The 17,526-nt window shown below is 35.3% G+C and overlaps 1 protein-coding gene across 1 annotated transcript in view; it reads left to right on the forward strand.

Annotated features, from left to right (window-relative positions):
* The window catches only part of MRPS35 (mitochondrial ribosomal protein S35), a 50,326-nt gene extending 38,602 nt beyond the window's left edge, over positions 1-11,724 (forward strand). Inside the window, exons 6-8 of the mRNA XM_007502860.3 lie at positions 342-451; positions 3,009-3,078; positions 11,290-11,724. Coding sequence (XP_007502922.2) covers positions 342-451; positions 3,009-3,078; positions 11,290-11,559 — 450 coding nt within the window. The 3' untranslated portion in view covers positions 11,560-11,724. The remainder of the gene's footprint in view (positions 1-341; positions 452-3,008; positions 3,079-11,289) is intronic.
* Positions 11,725-17,526: the final 5,802 nt, after the last annotated feature.

Below are 17,526 nucleotides of genomic sequence, written 5' to 3' on the forward strand. Positions count from 1 at the left end.
ATTTTATTTCTACATCCTAGTTCTACATTCTACCCATGAGAATTAACTTCTTGAAGGAGATATTTGCTTTCCTAGAAAACCTGACAATCTTTGGGGGAAAGTACCCAGTGGATAGACTAACCAGAAAATTCAGAGAAACCTAACATGATATTGATCCCTATCCTCTTTGCATGAATAAAAGGACCAACAGATGATTTTACCTTAGAACAAGAGTTTGAAGTGATTCCATCCTAGTTGACTTAAACATCTAATTAGTATTATTATTCTTTTCTTGATTGTTGTTGGTGTTAAAAATATCTACATTTTATTTTTCTAAATATATTCCCTCTTGGACTTTTAAGGTTAGACTTTCCAGTCTGAATTTAGATGATCATGCAAAGAAGAAATTTATTAAACTCGTTGGAGAGCGGTACTGCAAGAATACAGATTTGCTTACCATCACTACTGACAGGTAAAGGCAAAAACTTGACTCTACAAGCTATTTGTAGGACTACCTCTCTCTCACCAGAAATCAGACATAGTCATTTTCTCTTAACACTAGCCTCTAATTTAACTTTAGCCAGTACTGTTGTTCATTTTAAGTTTACCTGTTTATTATGCATTCAGCATCAGGAACTTGTTCATTTCTTGAACATGAAAGTCAGTAATTTTATTTATTGGTAGATTTTAAATTATTGGTGATTTTAATTTTTAGACTGTTTTTGCAAGGACAAAACAGTGTAAAAATCATATAATTTAAAATGTTCAATAATTTAAATATTTTACCCCAGTAATAGATTCTTTTATCTTTTTGAGTTAAAGTTTCAGGGCCAGAATGAAAGTCCTTTGTAACAATGTTTACTTTGTCTTAATAAATTGAACTTATATTATTTTGGTAGGGAGAAGTAGTGTCAAAGTAGAAGTGATCCTAGGATAGTTATGTTTACACTCTGCCATACATTTGGGTTGTAAAATAGAAAATTCTATCATCGGGAAGTTTTCTCTTTTAAGTTGCCAAACATTTGGATACTTTCAGTTTGTAGACTGAAGTTGCTAATGATTCATTTTTTAATATATTGATTTTGGAATCATAGAAACAAAGCTTTTGCTCAACCTAAACTAAATAAAAACATCAATCTTATGCAGCAGATATAAAATAGCCATATATCTCCTTGTTTAATGTTAACTTACTTGAATTCATCATTGACTCATTTTCTTTATTTGTGAACATTAAAGCATAATCAGCTTGAAGAAGATACTAAAGTATCTTTATTATCTTAGACTGTCATATTGGGAACTGCCAGAAGAATAATGGTTATCTGGTGGCTTTTCATTACATCTTTAATTATTTTTATATAAAGATATTTTACCAATTAAGTGTAATAATTTTTCACCTAAGTTTTCTGAAGTTATATGATCCAAATTGTCTCCCTCTCTCCTTTCCTGGAGATGGTAAACAATTTGTAGATTCTTAATTATTGTCAAGGATTGATTCCTCACATTTTGCTTCTATTTCCACTCTCAAGGAGAATAAATTTTGTGTCGGTATTATTTAATTTATTTAACATGGGGGGGGGCCTTTAAACTTATAGATTAAATTGTATTAGCTTAATGCTGTTAACTTTGTTTAACATTACTTTAAAAATCTATGGCTTTATGTGGGGAAAAAGGAGTTGAGGGGTTCCCTTAACTGATGCAGCTATATCAGCTTTTGCATACCTTAGTAGAAAGTCTGTGTGAGTTATGGCCAGAGATAATCCCTTGAAACCTCTTTAAATTTAGCTAGTCTGATCTATAAATCCATCATGAGGCCTGTAAATTAAGTTGTTCTAGAAGTCATTATTATTCCTCAGAAGGACAGGTGTATTTCAGAATATTTGTGATGACAGACATAAATTATGATCTGTATTTATATGTTTTGTGACAATTATTTCTAGTAGGAGGCTATAAATAAACTTCAAATAGAGTGATAATGTAATTCAAGCAATTCGTTATGTGGTTTTTGCCTTTCAAAAGGTAGTGTGGTTTATAGAAAGATGGCCTCAGAGTCAGAAAGACCCGAGTTCAAATTTTGTTTCTGCCATATACTTGCTACATGGCCTTGGGCAGATCACTTCTCTCACAGTACTTTAGGCAACTTTCTTAAGATTGTAAATTGCAGAGCATTGGTAGAAGGAGTGTTCTCATCAGAACTTTTCTACACCAAAAATGTCAAACACCGCATTCAGCCCACAACACTCTTGAGTGTGGCCCAAACCAAATTAAAATGTAATTGGAAAATACTTAACAAAATAAATTAATTAATAAAAAAAGAAATAGATAAACATAAGTGGTTTTTTAAGTCAATACACGGCCTGCAGAGATCCTTACGTATGGTCTAGTGGTCCCCGTTTCTATTTAAGTTTAACACCACTGCTCTACACCAGTGAAACCACACAGGTCTGGTTAAAAAAAAAGACATTTCTATTTTTAAATAAACCAAATGATACTTTATTTCCTTCTCTGCATTACTTTCTTTTACAGAGTTTAGCAGGACACATATCTCAAACAGATGAAAAGATTACCTAATACTAGATAGGTATCTATACTAAAAAAATCAGAGTATATATTCTAGTTAACTATTCAAAGTTAAATTTGTGAAAACAACTTTTTTCAATATTGAGACTATTAATAGCCAAAACTTTAGTGAGCTCAACAATTTACACATGCATTCCTTTAGGCAGTCATTACTGAGACATACTAAGACATTACTGAGAGAATGAATGTTATGGAATTCAATTTGGAGATATTTTAAGTCTAAAACAAATACTCAGCAAAATTTCCATTAAAGAAGGAAGCAAAATTAAATAACAATAACAGGTAGGGAAATAATTTATAATAAGGCATCAAATCAAGCATATATCAGCTATGCATCCCAAGCAAAGGACTGAATTTCAAAATATTGATGAGAAATAAAAAGTCTACATATACAGTTGTAAAGAATTCAACCTCCTGAGACTTTAGTCACTGTTTTTCTTGTCCTTTTTAAGGTGCCCTTTACGGAGACAGAATTATGACTATGCCATGTATTTATTAACAGTTTTGTACCATGAATCATGGGTAAGTTTTTCTGTTTTGAATATTTAATATTTTAGCAAGCTTTTATTCAAATGTTAAACATAAAACCTTATAAGGAAAAACTCAATTGAGTATTTATAAATACTAATTATTTAATATAAATATGGTATAGAATGTTGTTAGCTGTCATACTGAAAGTAAGGTAGCTAAAACACAGAGAAGCCTATCTACCATGCTGGAGGGAAAGTGAACAAGCATTTATTATATTGTTATTTAAAATTTTTTAATTAAAATTTTAATTTGTTAAATACTATTTAATAACTTTTTAAATATTTAACATTATTATTTATTGTTTATTACCCACTCTTTGCCAGGTACTGTGCTAAGTACTTTTATACAAATATTTCATTGGATCCTCACAACAACCCTGGGAGGTAGTTATTATTATCCCCATTTTACAGATGAGGAGCCTGAGACAGGTAGAGGTACAATGACTTGGCTAAGGTCAAGTAGTAAGAGTTCAATTCAGGATTTGAACAGCACCAGCAGTGAATTCTACTCTTGCCTGAGTTGGTTTATCTTAAAAGTGATTTTGATTTAAAGCAGTAAAACTTCTTTTAGGACTGATGGCCTGGTGAATAGAGATCAGCCTCAAACATAAATTCATCAGATGTTAACTCTGAACAATAAAGAGCAAGTAATTTTGTGTCTCTCATAAATTTGTTCTGAGGGACATGACAAGGCATCAATACAGTGAAAGTTGACTTACTGGATTCTTTTTCTGTCTCTTTATCCTAGAATCCCAGTCAGCTTGCATTCTGGGCACATGAGAGAAGCCTTTGATCTTGGAGGTTAATTGCTTTGGTGCCAGAATAGCAATAGAAGGCTGGAGTGAATAGATGTAATTAAAGAATGACTTGGCTCTTGACCCTTTCTCAACAAGTCCCATCAGTGAAGAAACTTTGAGCCATGAAAATATGCAGAGTTAAACAAATGTTTAAGGAATTGCAGTTTCTTCTTCCTTTACTAAAGAAGAATTCATAGTATAGATTGCGCCACCTAGTGTTTGATGAGAGCCCTGTCTTTCAGTCCTTTTCATCTCATTAGTATTTATTATTAATTGTCAATCAGTTAATCTTTCTGAAGTACCTCCTTTGTGCTAAGCTCTATAGATACAAATACAATGAATGAAACAATCCTTTCTTATAGGGAGAGTACATCTACAAGGATACCTCTAAGTGTGAAAAGAAGAAATCTGGGGAGGGTAAATATAAGTAGATTTATATCTTAAATGAAAGTAGTGTGAAGGGGAGGACATTAGCAATTGAGGGGATTGAGAAAAGCTTCATTTGGTAGGTATTACTTGAACTTTCTTCTGGGAAGGAAGAGTTTCCCTGTGGCAGATGTCAAGGGAGGGGTTACCTTCCAGTGGGAAGAGATTTGGTGTATATGAGGATAAGAGGGGAGAATGAGTGAGTCTGGAGACATAGGTTTGGAAAAGTTAGTGAAGGGCTTTAAAAGCTAAACATTGGACCAGTTAGAGGCTGTTGAACGAATCTAGGAGAAAAATAAGATGGTAGCTCTGTGAGTAGAGAGAAACTATTAAAAAGAACAAAAGGTGTTGTGGAAATAGAAAAATACCATTTGGTAGCTTTTAATATTAGAAGTAAGATATGATTGAAGAGCCAAGGAGAAGGTCAAGGGTATGGATGTGCAAGACTGAGGGATGAGTTGTGTTGTTTGAGGCATGACACGGCATTGTATTTAGAGACTTGGGTGCAAATGTCACACTTAACAGCAAGTCTCTTATTCTCTCAGGGTTACAGGCAACTCTAGAGACTGAGCTGCAGAGATGGAGGCAGCCTGCTTTGGTATGGGAAGTTTCCTCTCCCAGGAGTTTGTTTTTCAGTGTAATAACAGGTCCAAGCTCTATAATCCCCGGGGACATTTTTTTTAAAAGTTCTTATTTAACTATTACTGAGCATGAGAGTAAAGCTCCTGGGAAAGACAGGAGACAGTTAGAATAGGTCTGAGTCATTTGCATAGAGATGGTAATTAAACCTATGGGACCTGATAAGTTCACCGAAAAAATAGAGAAGGGGGTCTAGGATAGAACCGTAGGGAGCATCCACGTTCCCGTTAGGTGTGACATGGATGAAGACCCAGTCAAGCAGAATGAGCAGGACCTTTATACTGGTAGCAGGAGACCCAGGCAAGGGCAGGATCATGAAAACCCAGAAAGGGAGTCTTCAGGAAGAGAGTGTGAGCAATGTCAGATGCTTCACAAAGGTTGATAAGGAAGACTCTCAGATCACTTGAGAAAGAACTTTTTCTGGCAAGTGATAAGGTTGGCAGCCAGATTACAAAGGAGTGAGTATGAAGAAAGGAAGTGAAGTCAGCTTTTTCTAGTAGAAAGAAGAGAGGTGAGGAGATATGGGATGATAGCTTGAGGGGACTGATTGACAGACAATCAGCAAATTATTTATTAGAGCCTATTGGGTGCTGGACACTGTGCCAGGTTTTGGCGTTACAGAGAAAAAAGAATGAAATAATCACTGCTCACAGTGAGTTTGCATCCTAATGCAAGAGATAATAAGTACATATGAAAATCTATTCACAGAACACAACTATAAAGTCACTAACAGTATAGTCATAGTAGTAGTAAAATGTAAGGTAGTTTGGGAGGGAGGGTGCTAGCAGTTGAGAGGGATCAGGGAAGACTATTTAGAAGATGATATCTGAGCTGTATCTTAATAGACGAATTCTTTAAAGCAGAAGTAAAGGCATGAGAAACAAATGGACAGAGCAACAGAAATATTCTTTATGAGGATACAGAACAAATGAGATATTTATAAAGCACTTAGCATAGTACCCGGCATGTAAAAGGTTATGGCTTATTTCCTTCCCTTCCCTATAATTAAATTAGGGTTGGAAGGGATGGGGTAGGCAGACAGATTTCTTAGATCTCTAAGTTCTGAAAGCTACATTAGTAATAAATGAGTAAGGTGAAAATTTATTTGGACCACAGTAATCCAATTTGTCTTATTTTTTTAATTGGAAGTATAAACATGGATTGCCTTTTCTGATGTTGGAATTTTTATGTTTCGAAGAATTCTCAGATCTTTGCTATATATAATGGATAAGTGCTACTCAGTCTAGTTCCATATGCAATCTACTATAGTTAGATTTTTTAAAGTTTCTCTGAGATATTTAACAAAATTAGTAAGATAAGATTCAATTTCTTAGGTCCCAGTAATCTAAGTTGGCTATTTTTTCCTAATGAGAAGTATGAGAATTTCATATAAATGCTACCTTTCTAAAATGTTGGAATTCTTATGCTTCTAAGTATTTTTCTATCTTTGACATATATGATGAGTAAATGCAGTTCAATCCTGGTCCCAATTTACTTGTAGCAGGAGGCATGGATAGAAAGGTTAAGCTTTCAGACACAGTTGGAGGCGAAATGCATTTATGCTGTAAAGTAGGGCCCTCCTAGTTAATGCAAAATTAACCTCCATCTTAGTTTCATAATGTTCAGAATAGTAGTTCTAATTTATTTATATTCAGGGCCCAGTATTCTTTGTCATAAGGAACCACAGCACACTGAACATTTACTTGGGTTTAAAAAAAAATTCCCAAGTATTGTGGTCTCCACATCTGTCACCTAAGCTTTGAGATCGCTCCTTCCTTTCCCTTTGCTCCCCTTTCTTCTTACTCATTCTTTTTTTTCCTTTTCACTCTTCAAGAAGTTATTCTAAACCATCTTTCTTCAAGCCCCCCTCCTGCCATGTTCTTTGCTGAGGATTTCCCCTCTTAACTGACAAAATTGAGGCTCTTTGCCTTGTGTGCTCCCACTTTCTCCCCCTCTCTTCATCTCAAAACTCCTTGCTATCACCTTTATTCTGTCCTCTTTTGCTTTCCAAAGCCAAAATCTCTGAATGTGCTCCTCCCACCCCCTCCCATTGACACCTCAGTCATCCTCTGCCTCTTTCAGTTTTTTCAGTTTCTGCCTTCCTGCTGGTTCTTTCCATACTGCTTAAGTTTTGCTTATCCTTAAAAAATACCTTCAGCAGGGGGCAGCTAGGTAGCTCAGTGGATTGAGAGGTAAGACTAGAGAAGAGAGGTCCTGGGTTCAAATATGGCCTTGGACCCTTCCCAGCCAGCTGTGTGACCCTGGGCAAGTCACTTAACCCCCATTGCCTAGTCCTTACCACTCTTCTGCCTTGGAACCAATACATAGTACTGATTCTAAGGTAGAAGGTAAGGGTTTAAAGAAAAACAACAAACATTCCCCAACCCTTACCATTCTATCAAACTATTGCTGATTCTGTTTCCTCTTTTTAGGCTTCTGACCTTGTAGAACTGAACCTGCCCCTTGATCTGATGATCCTTCTCCATCAGTTAGGCATTTCTGACACTCTTATCTTTCTGCCCCTTCCTGACACTCTTCTCTCCCGATTTTCCTGTTACCTGCCCAACCATTCCTCGCTCTCCTTTGCTGGTTAATCATCTGTGTCCTGCCCCCAGTAACTGTGTGTGTTTCCTAGGATGGGAATCCTATGCCTTGTGCTCTTCTTTCTCTACATTTTCTGTCTTGATGACCATTCCTTTTCATACGACTTTGTGTTTATTTTGTAGTTATTCAGTATAAACTTATATATGTACATATAGAATGTAAATTTCTTGAGAAGGTTGATATTGGTTTTTACTTTTTCCCCTGTGCCCAACATAGTACCTGGCACATATTGATGCTTTGTAAATGCTTACTGTTGAATTGTTTGGTTGATATTATTCAAGGCATAATTAGCAAAATGTAAAAGGGCCATAATATTAGCAGTTAAATCCATATCTGTATATTCATGTATATGTAAATTAGCAATTATATATTACTTATAAATCCTTGGCCTGGATCCTGTCATTTCAGTAATATTCTCATATTATGGTGTTGTGACATTGCTGTTTCTCAAACAGTGCTTAGCTTATGGCATTGAAATGAAATAAACTTAGAATTAGTTTCATAAGTGTTCTATGCTGACTTACATAACAACAATATAAAGTATAAAGACTAAGTTAATACTTTATCTTTTCCCAATGTTGTGATCTTAGCCTTAAATAAAAAATTTCTAAAGAATCATAGTCAGCATCATAAAAAAGAATGTTACTATTATACCAGCAGTAAAGTCTAACGATGAGCAAACTTGTAATATGTTAGATCGGTGACTTTTCCCAGTCAGCAAAGTGTTGCATCCAAACTGATCTAGTTAACCATCCCTTATTGTGTCAGTATTGTTAACAAACATTGTAGACTGGCAGTACTACCCAAGTTAGTTTACAGATATAATTCTATTTAGTTACTAAAGGAATCTTATACAGATCTAGATAAAATATTAACAGGATTTACTTAGAAAACAAAAGATCTAGACTGTCAAGAGAAATGATGAAAAAGGATAGAAATGATGGAGGAATGGCATTTCTAGTCTTCAAATTTATTTTGAACTGCAGTCATCTAATCTATTTGTCATTGTTTAGATAATTGGAACAAATTTGAGAAGGAAGGATAAGAAATAATAGAATTCAGTAATCCATAAATTAGAAAACTCAGATTACATTTTAAAAAGTACCCTCTGCTTGATAAGAACTACTAGGAAACTGTGTGACCCTGGGCAAGTCACTTGACCCCCATTGCCTAGCCCTTACCACTCTTCTGCCTTGGAGCCAATACACAGTATTGACTCCAAGACGGAAGGTAAGGGTTTAAAAAAAAAAACTACTAGGAAAATGAAAAGTTGTCTGGCAAGAATGGGTCCTAGATGAATGTTTTTAAATCATATTCCACGATAATTTCAAAATGTATAACTTAAAAAAACTTTTTTTTTTAGAAAAGAAGCCTATGATATACCTTTTGCAGCCATGGGTAGGATCTACATTCTGATTACATGAATTTGAATAACCTGTACACAAAACAAAATTTAATTTGTCTAAGGTGATGAGGGAAGCAATCGATTAAGAAAAATCTTTCAGAAATCCAATATAGATATTTATTATTCAAAGTTATATAGACATTCAAGACTAACAGCCATTCTTGGCTTTTTAGTCATTCATTTAATTGTTTTATCCAATAGAGAAGGAGTCAAAAAATGTGAACAAAACGCTTTCAAAAGAATTTGCAAACTTTAGCAACCAGGTGAAAGAAAATCACCGTGAAGTTTCCTCTCATGCCCAACATATTGCCAAAAATGGGGGGAAAAAAAAAAGGCAGGGATAGTCAGCAGTTGGAGTTGTAAAAAATACATTATTTACAGAACTGAAAGTTAATTGATATAGTCATTCTGGGAAACAGTTTAGAATTTTGCAAATAAAGTGACTGAATTGGCCATACCCTTTGACCCAGAGATCCTGCTATTGGGTATATACACTAGGGATGTAATTAATAAAAAATAAAAGCCTATTTGTAGCAGGTTTCTTGGTAGCAAAGAAGGGGAAATATAACAGATATTTATTAATAGGAGGATGTTTAATCAAATACATGGATACAATGGAATATTATATGCAGTAATAAACAACAAACATAGTAAGTTCAAAGAAATATGGAAAGACCTGAGAATTTATGCAAAGAGCCAAGAAAACAAGGTAGTCTGTGACTACAATGTTATATATTATAGAAAGAACAGCAACCTCAAATCAATCAAAAGTAAATGTTGCAGGATTATAAAGAACAAGTATGGCCCCCCAAAAGGGAATATAATTTACTATTCCTTTGCACAGGTTTCAAACAGCATCGGATTTTTTTAAATGTATTGAACAATTTTGTCCAGGTATTTTTCTTCCTTTATTAAAAAAGTTTTTTGTTATAAGAGGAAGCTCTCAGAGGTGGGAAGAGGAGGAATACCAGGGGAAATCTAGATGATCTAAATAGTTTTTGTTGTTCTGTTGTGCCCACCTCTTCATGACCCCATGGGTTACAGCAAAATAAAAGATATCTATAAAAATCTACAGATTAAGAGGAAGAGAGGGTTTAAAAAATAATATGATTATACTTTTTATTTTTTTTTATCAACAGGAAAGCCTTAGATACTCAACAATGTCTGAGACTTCACAATGATCTGTTTGTTGAAATTAGGACATGGCTCCAGAAAATAAGGATAAATTTTGTGTTCTAGCTGAGGCCAGGTGCAGCACTTAGTTTTCCATTATGCATGAGAAATACTATACCTGTATGAGGTACTTGTTGTCTCTGAATCTTAATTAAAAAAAAAAAATCTTCATTTGCCTGGACATGAAAAAGCTGTATGAGATTGTTGGAAGTATCATAACAATTTTTTAAGAACTAAAGTTTGGCAGGGAAAACTATCCCTAATTTGCAAGTTGTATATTGCATTTCAGTATAATAGGAAGAGAGTCTATAAAAAGAAGTCAACTTCTTCTTAGAAGTGTTATTTCAAAAACAAAAATGAATAAAAACTTCATGCCAAGCCCTCAACATGTTATCAAGGCTTCCAAGTTTCTCATTCACATATACTTGCATTGATTTGGTTACCTGATACCACATGAATACGCACCCAGAATCTTCTCAACACAAGCAGTGCCTCCTTTTCCATTTTGTTTTTCTTATATGTCTGAGGTTGGGTGACAGACTATTTCTAGTATTCCTAAATTTACCTGAAGAATTGCAACTCCTAAACTTTCACTTGTAACTATTCTTGCAATGGGGGTGAAAGAGACTGACAAGAAACCTCTATGAAAGGGCCTATCTGTGACTTCATTTCCCCCTCTCAGCCTGTGGTGTCCCAAATTTCTGACCATGATAACTTTGGGAGGTAGCTAGTAGAGGTATTATTATTATTTGTTATCATCATTATTATTACCACTACCAGCACCATTTTATGGATGTGATGTGGAGTTGAAGATTATGCTATTATTTCCAGGTCCTACCAAGCTTTTAGTTCAGCCCTGCACAACAGACTTTACATTTATGGTCTGAGGATCTTCCTCATCACCTTAGAAGCAGGATAAGCTGCGAGGTGACAAATTTTTGGCAACATCAGTTCATAGGAAAGATGTGTGTGGGTGTAGTTGGTGCTCAACCTGATAGTCACAGATTTTTGAAAAATTGCAGAAATTCAGATGAGGAAACTAAGGTTCAGAGAGAGATTAGATAGCTTGCCAGTTTTCAAACAATTTTTTTTAAGTTTTGAGTTTTTAAAATCTGCAGTAAGAAATTTTGAATTTTTGTTCAAAAATATTTTCTTCCAGAAAACTGAAGATTGGGAGAAAAAGAAGACTGAAGCAGACATGGAGGAATACATATGGGAGAAGAGCCGCTCAGAAGAAAATATCTTGAACACTCTTCTCCAAATTAAAGCTTCAGAAAAAACTTCTGGAGTCACAGAGGAAGAGCTCCTTGGTTCTGAAGAAATTAAGAATTACAAAAAATCTGTTGTTGCACTTAAGAATGAAGGTGATACTGAAAACAACCTTTTCCAGTATAAAGAAGCAGTAAAGAAACTATTGAATTTAACATGATTGAGATGTTAGGGAAAAAACATACATGCTCAATCAGAATTTATTGTCAGATATTGGATGGTCTTATCTCTGTGATAATGTATGCAAATTTTAAAATAATTATTAAAACCACCCTTTTTACTCCAGAATTAGAATTACTTCATAGATATAAATACACTTAACTGATTTTTGTGTCCTGTGATTAAGAGTGCAATCATTATCTATAATATTAACTTTGGTTTTTGCTATATTTCAAACTTTGTCATTTAGATATGTTGCTTACTTTGACCTGTCTGCCAAATATGATGCTGAAGGATAGTATAATTTGAAATACAGTTAATCAAGAAACATTTATTAAGTACCTGCTATGTGCCAGGGACTGTGATAGCAGCTGGAGATATAAGTAAATTGAATGAAGGTATATGATTTAATTAAAAATCCCCTAGCCACTGATAGGAAAATAATAGAATCAATTTGCTTTAGAATCTGTGTTTTTAAAATTTTTAAATAACCTAGCACTTTGCCAGTGGAAAAAAAAAAAGGCAGTAAGAGTCAGAATGAGGGACTTGTTGACCATAATCCAGATTTCAGACCTTAAGTATTTCTGACAGAAGAGTAGAAAAATGAATAGAAATCAAAGGAATTTCCAAAGCAATTGACCACAGTATTCATGTAAAATGAAGATTTAAGTTGACAAGCTGTAGGTTATATAATAACAGAGGACAGTGTGCCAAAAGGAGAAAAAAAAACAGTACTGTATTATATTATATTAACTTATGTACCGCTTGTAAGATAGGCTAATTACTTGGCTTGGGTTATGTTTTTAAGCATAATTTAAGAAATACTGCATTCCAAAATTCAAAAGAGAAATTGTGAAGTAGCAAAATGAAAAAGTCAAAAGACTTTAAAATAAGATAGAAAAGCAAAGTGTTGAAAATTGAAAAATGGAGTATGTGAAATGATAGAAGAGCCCAGGGATTGGTAGACATATAATTAGTGCACATTAGAGCATATGTAATAATGAATTGATTGCTGAAACAATACTAATTGAGGCTTAATGGGAACTCTTTCAGGCTATGAAAATCATGCAAGATGACTTGAAGAAGGTGACCAAAATTACAGGCTCTAGGTTGCATTTGCTGGTAATTAATAATTATAGTTTTAAGAATAGTTAATTCAGGCTTAATGGTGAAACTTTGACATTTTAGAATCAGAGCCCTTTAAATATAATAACTTTGAAATGGAGATCACATTGGATTGAATTTGGAAAATTATGCAGTGTTTTCAATAATCCTAAACTGCTAACTGTTGTAAAAGCCAGTGTCATGAACAACAAAATTTTCCTGTAGTTCTACATCTTTGGATTGTGGAACACCATGCTCTTGGAGCAGCCAACATTATATATAATGTGCAAAGGACTACAAAGAAAATAAACCCATTGAGGACTCAAGTATTCATGAGAAATGACATTAAGAACATCCCTGAAGATGTGTATGGTTAAAAGGATTCATCATAAATGCCTTTGAAGGAGCAGAAATATAATTAAGTATAATATAGTGGGAGGAAAATAATGGTGTTTATATTGGACTTTTTATTAGGAAGAATTGATCTTATTGGACTCTTATCATTGAGATTGGATAGTGAGATACTTATTTTTACTATTGAAATGTAGTCATTTCTCATATAAATCTTTTTTTCTCTCTCTCTCTAAAAACCTTACCTTCTGTCTTGGAGTCAGTTGGTAAAGGCTAGGCAATGGGGGTTAAGTGACTTGCCCAGGGTCACATAGCTAGGAAGTGTCTGAGGTCAGATTTGAACCTAGGACCTCTTGTCCCTAGGCCTGGCTCTCAATCCACTGAACCACCCAGCTGCACCCTCATATAAATCTTTAATAGATGCTTCCTGAACATTTAGCACGGCTACTGTATAATCAAATCAAGAAACATAAGCTCCTTTGTAATTTTTGTCTTTGTGCTTGGCATAGAGTAGGTGCTTAATAATGATTACTGAATCTAATTAAAATAGAGCATCTGAAGAAATTCATCTGTTTTAATTCCAGAAGACAAAGATGCTCTTTACACCAAAGTTGATAAGCAGATGTTTTCTTAATCAAGCAATTATTAAATTCCTTCTATTTGTCTGACATTACAATGGGGACTGAGGATACAAATATAAAATGAAAATAATTCCTGCCTCCAGACTTTACATTCTATTAGAGGAATACAGTTCATATAGGGAAGTGATGGCCAGGGAAGAGATTTTTTTTAATTAAAGCAATCAGAGAGATTGTGAGGGGAGCCATCTAGCAGTAGATTGTCACTAACTAAGGTAGTGAATATTGTTCCCAGAGCAATAGGAAAAAATGGAAGTACATGGGTATGCCTACAGCTTGGTGGCAGGGCCAGTAGCTATATGGCACCTGTCCCTGCTGTCTTAGTTGGGATAGGATATGGAGCATGGTATGGATTTGGCTAGATAGATAATGGGTGAGGTGGATTTTCACTTACCCTCTAATGAGGAAAGTTCCATCTCACTAAAGTGTCCTGCAGGGGAGTGGACTAATTCCAAGGAATAATCAGGCCTTGTCTCTGTAGAGGGTCACTACCTGGTGGAAAGAAGGATTGACAGCAAGGTAGATGGCAAGGTCAAAATGATACTTTTTCATAAACTTTTTTTTAAGTTAATAAATGCCCAACTGAGGAATTTTACTTTTTCACCAACAGTGCAGATTGGAATAGTAGTCACTTAATTTTAGTAAGTCATAATAAATAGCATTTAAGGTTTGCAAAGCATTTTACCTATATTATCTCATTTGATCCTCACAACCTTTTAAAAATTTTATTATTTTCTTTTAATAAATTTCCACATAAGTTTTCCAAATTCATATGATCCATATTGTCTCCTTCCCTTCTTCCCTCCCCCTCCTGGAGCACACAAATAATTCTATCTGGTGTATACATGTATTATGAAAACATTTCCATATTATTCATTTCTGTAAGAAATGATTACTCTTATAAAATCAAAACCCCAAAACATATGCCCAAATAAACCCCAGAAAAACATATGCTTTCATCTGCATTCCTACTCCCAACAGTTCTTTCTCAGGAGGTAGATAGCATTCTTTGTCATAAGTTCCTCAAAATTGTTATGGATCATTATATTGCTACTGGTAGCTAAGTATCACATTTGATCATTCCATAATATTGCAGTTACTGTGTACAATGTTCTGGTTCTGCTTATTTCACTCTGCATCAGTTCTTTCTGAAGTCATTCCTTCTAGCACAATAATATTCCATCACCATCCTCTACCACAATTTGTTCAGCCTTTGTCCAGTTGAGGGACATCCCTTTAGTTTCCAATTCTTTGTCACCAAAAAAAGCACACCTATAAATATTTTTGTACAAATAAGTTCTTTCCCATTTTTAAAAATTTCTTTGGGATGCAGACTTAATAGTGGTACTACTGTATCAAAAAATATGCATTCTTCTATAGCCCTTTGGGCATAATCCCAAATCACCCTCCAGAATGGTTGGATAAATATCATAACAACCTTTAAAAGTAGGTATTATTGGGGAGGCGGAGTCAAGATGACGACAGAGACAGCAACAGCTCAGACCTCCTTAAACCCTTCCTCACTGATCAAAAACAATTCTTCAAGGGGATTAAAAACCAAATCTAGCAACAGGACAGAACTAGGGAACCCTCCTCCTGGGCCAAACTTAATAGGTACATCCCCCCAAAAGACTGAACTCTAGAACATGCAGGTTTAAGGGGAAGGAAGAAGGAAGGTCCCAGGACCCCTATCCCACCTACAGTGCAGGGTCTCCAGCAGTGGCTGGAATCTCTCAGCGAGTGAGGGCCCTAGTCCAGAGGGAGTACCTTGCCGGCAAAGCTGTGCCAGGCTGGGTGTAGAACATAGGTGGCGTAGAGGCAGCTGGAGAAGCACAGAGCAGGCAGCCCAGTTGCAGGGAAGATGCTTCATCTTGGGCCTTCTTCCCTTTTTTCTGGAGGTTTTGGCCTCAGGGCACATCCAGCTTTGCAGGTTAACTCCTCCCTGCCTCAGTCTCATCAATAGGGAAGATAAGAAGCCTTCAGAGGGCAGGGAAGCTCAAGTTCCAACACCCTTCCCTGACTAATCTGAGAGCCTTGCTGACTAAGCTCCAAGGGCAAAAGCTGCAACAAACTACAGGCAAAAACCTTGACAACAGGGTGGGGAGCCCAGCCCCTTTTCAACTTCTGCTGTCAGCTGGGGAAGATCTGACTAACCAGATCCAGCACATAATGAGAGGAACAAGACTACAGGCAACTACAGGAAGGGAAAGAAGGGGGAAATATGAGTAAACAACAGAAAAAGAAAAAAGAAATTGCAATCGATAGCTTCTATCCAGGCATTGAACAAAGAGCAAATGAAACAGAGGAGGATCAAGGAACACCAAGCAAAAACATAGAAACTCCAGCAAATTGGACATAGGCTTTGGAAGAACTCAAAATAGAATTCAAAAAACAAGAGAGACTGAAGACAAGTGGGAAAAGAATTTTAAAAGCAAAATAAATAATCTGGAAACAGAAAATAGTGTCTTGAAAGCCAAAATTAATCGGCTTGAAAATGAGGCAGAGGAGATGAAAGATCAGAATGAAAAGGATGACCAAAAAGCCAGGGATGAAATTTAGTCCTTTAAAAACTGGAATCCACCAACTAGAAGCAAAGGACTTCACAAGGCAGCAGTAAACAATAAAACAAAATCAAAAGAATGAAAAAATGAAACACCAAAAATGAAACACCACAAAATGGAAGATTTAGAAAACAGGCCCAGGAGAGACAACTTAAGAATCATTGGACTACTGGAAAATCATGTCAAAAGAAAAAGCCTGGACATAATACTACAGAAAATTATCTAAGAAAATTTTCCTGACATTCTAGAACAAGAGGGAAAAGTGGAGATTGAAAGAATCCACAGATCACCTCCTGTACTTAATACCCAATTGACAACATCCAGGAATGTTATAACCAAAATATTACAAGCTGCTAAGAAGAAGTCATTCAGATACCATCTTAAAGATTGGATTTGGCTTTCCCCTGATTATAACAATGAAGGTTCTAAGCTCTTCCCTGACTGTGAAGATTTAAATTGTAGTTTATATCTATTTTTAGATTTTAATCCCCATAAGTGTAAACATCCTACTTAAAAGTTAAGAATGGAGACCTGCCTATTTTTATTTTTGACATATAAACAAAACACTTATATATGTATCCACATGTATAAGCAAATATTTGGGTATAGATCACAGATAATGCATTTATATATGAATATGTATCTACCATGTTGGGTATGAGTATGACACAAACTGACTAAAGGACTTGTCTTGGAGTCTAGATTACCTAGACTCAACTTCCATTTTTTTTTATTTAAACATTATTTTATTTGATCATTTTCAAATATTATTCATTGGAAGCAAAGATCATTTTCTTTTCCTCCCGCCACCCCTCCTATGTCTGACATGCAATTCCACTGGGTATTACATGTGTCCTTAATCTGAACCCATTTCCATGTTGTTGGTATTTGCATAAGGGTTTTCATTTAGAGTCTCCTCAATCATATTCCCTCAACCCCTGTAGTCAAGCAGTTGCCTTTCCTCGGTGTTTTCACTCCCATGGTTTGTCCTCTGCTTGTAGATGTTTTTTCTCATAGATCCCTGCAGATTGTTCAGGGACATTGCATTGAAACTAGTGGACAAGTCCATTATGTTTGATTGTACCACAGTGTATCAGTCTCTGTGTACAATGTTCTCCTAGTTCTCCTTTCACTCTGCATCACTTCCTGGAGGTTTTTCCAGTCTCCATGGAATTCCACTTTATTATTCCTTTTAGCACAATAGTATTCCATTACCAATATATACCACAATTTGTTCAGCCATTCCCTAATTGAAGGGAATCCTCTCATTTTCCAATTTTTTGCCACCACAAAGAGCGCAGCTATGAATATTCT

Source organism: Monodelphis domestica, chromosome 5 (assembly GCF_027887165.1).
Source record: "Monodelphis domestica isolate mMonDom1 chromosome 5, mMonDom1.pri, whole genome shotgun sequence".
NCBI classification, from domain to species: domain Eukaryota; kingdom Metazoa; phylum Chordata; class Mammalia; order Didelphimorphia; family Didelphidae; genus Monodelphis; species Monodelphis domestica.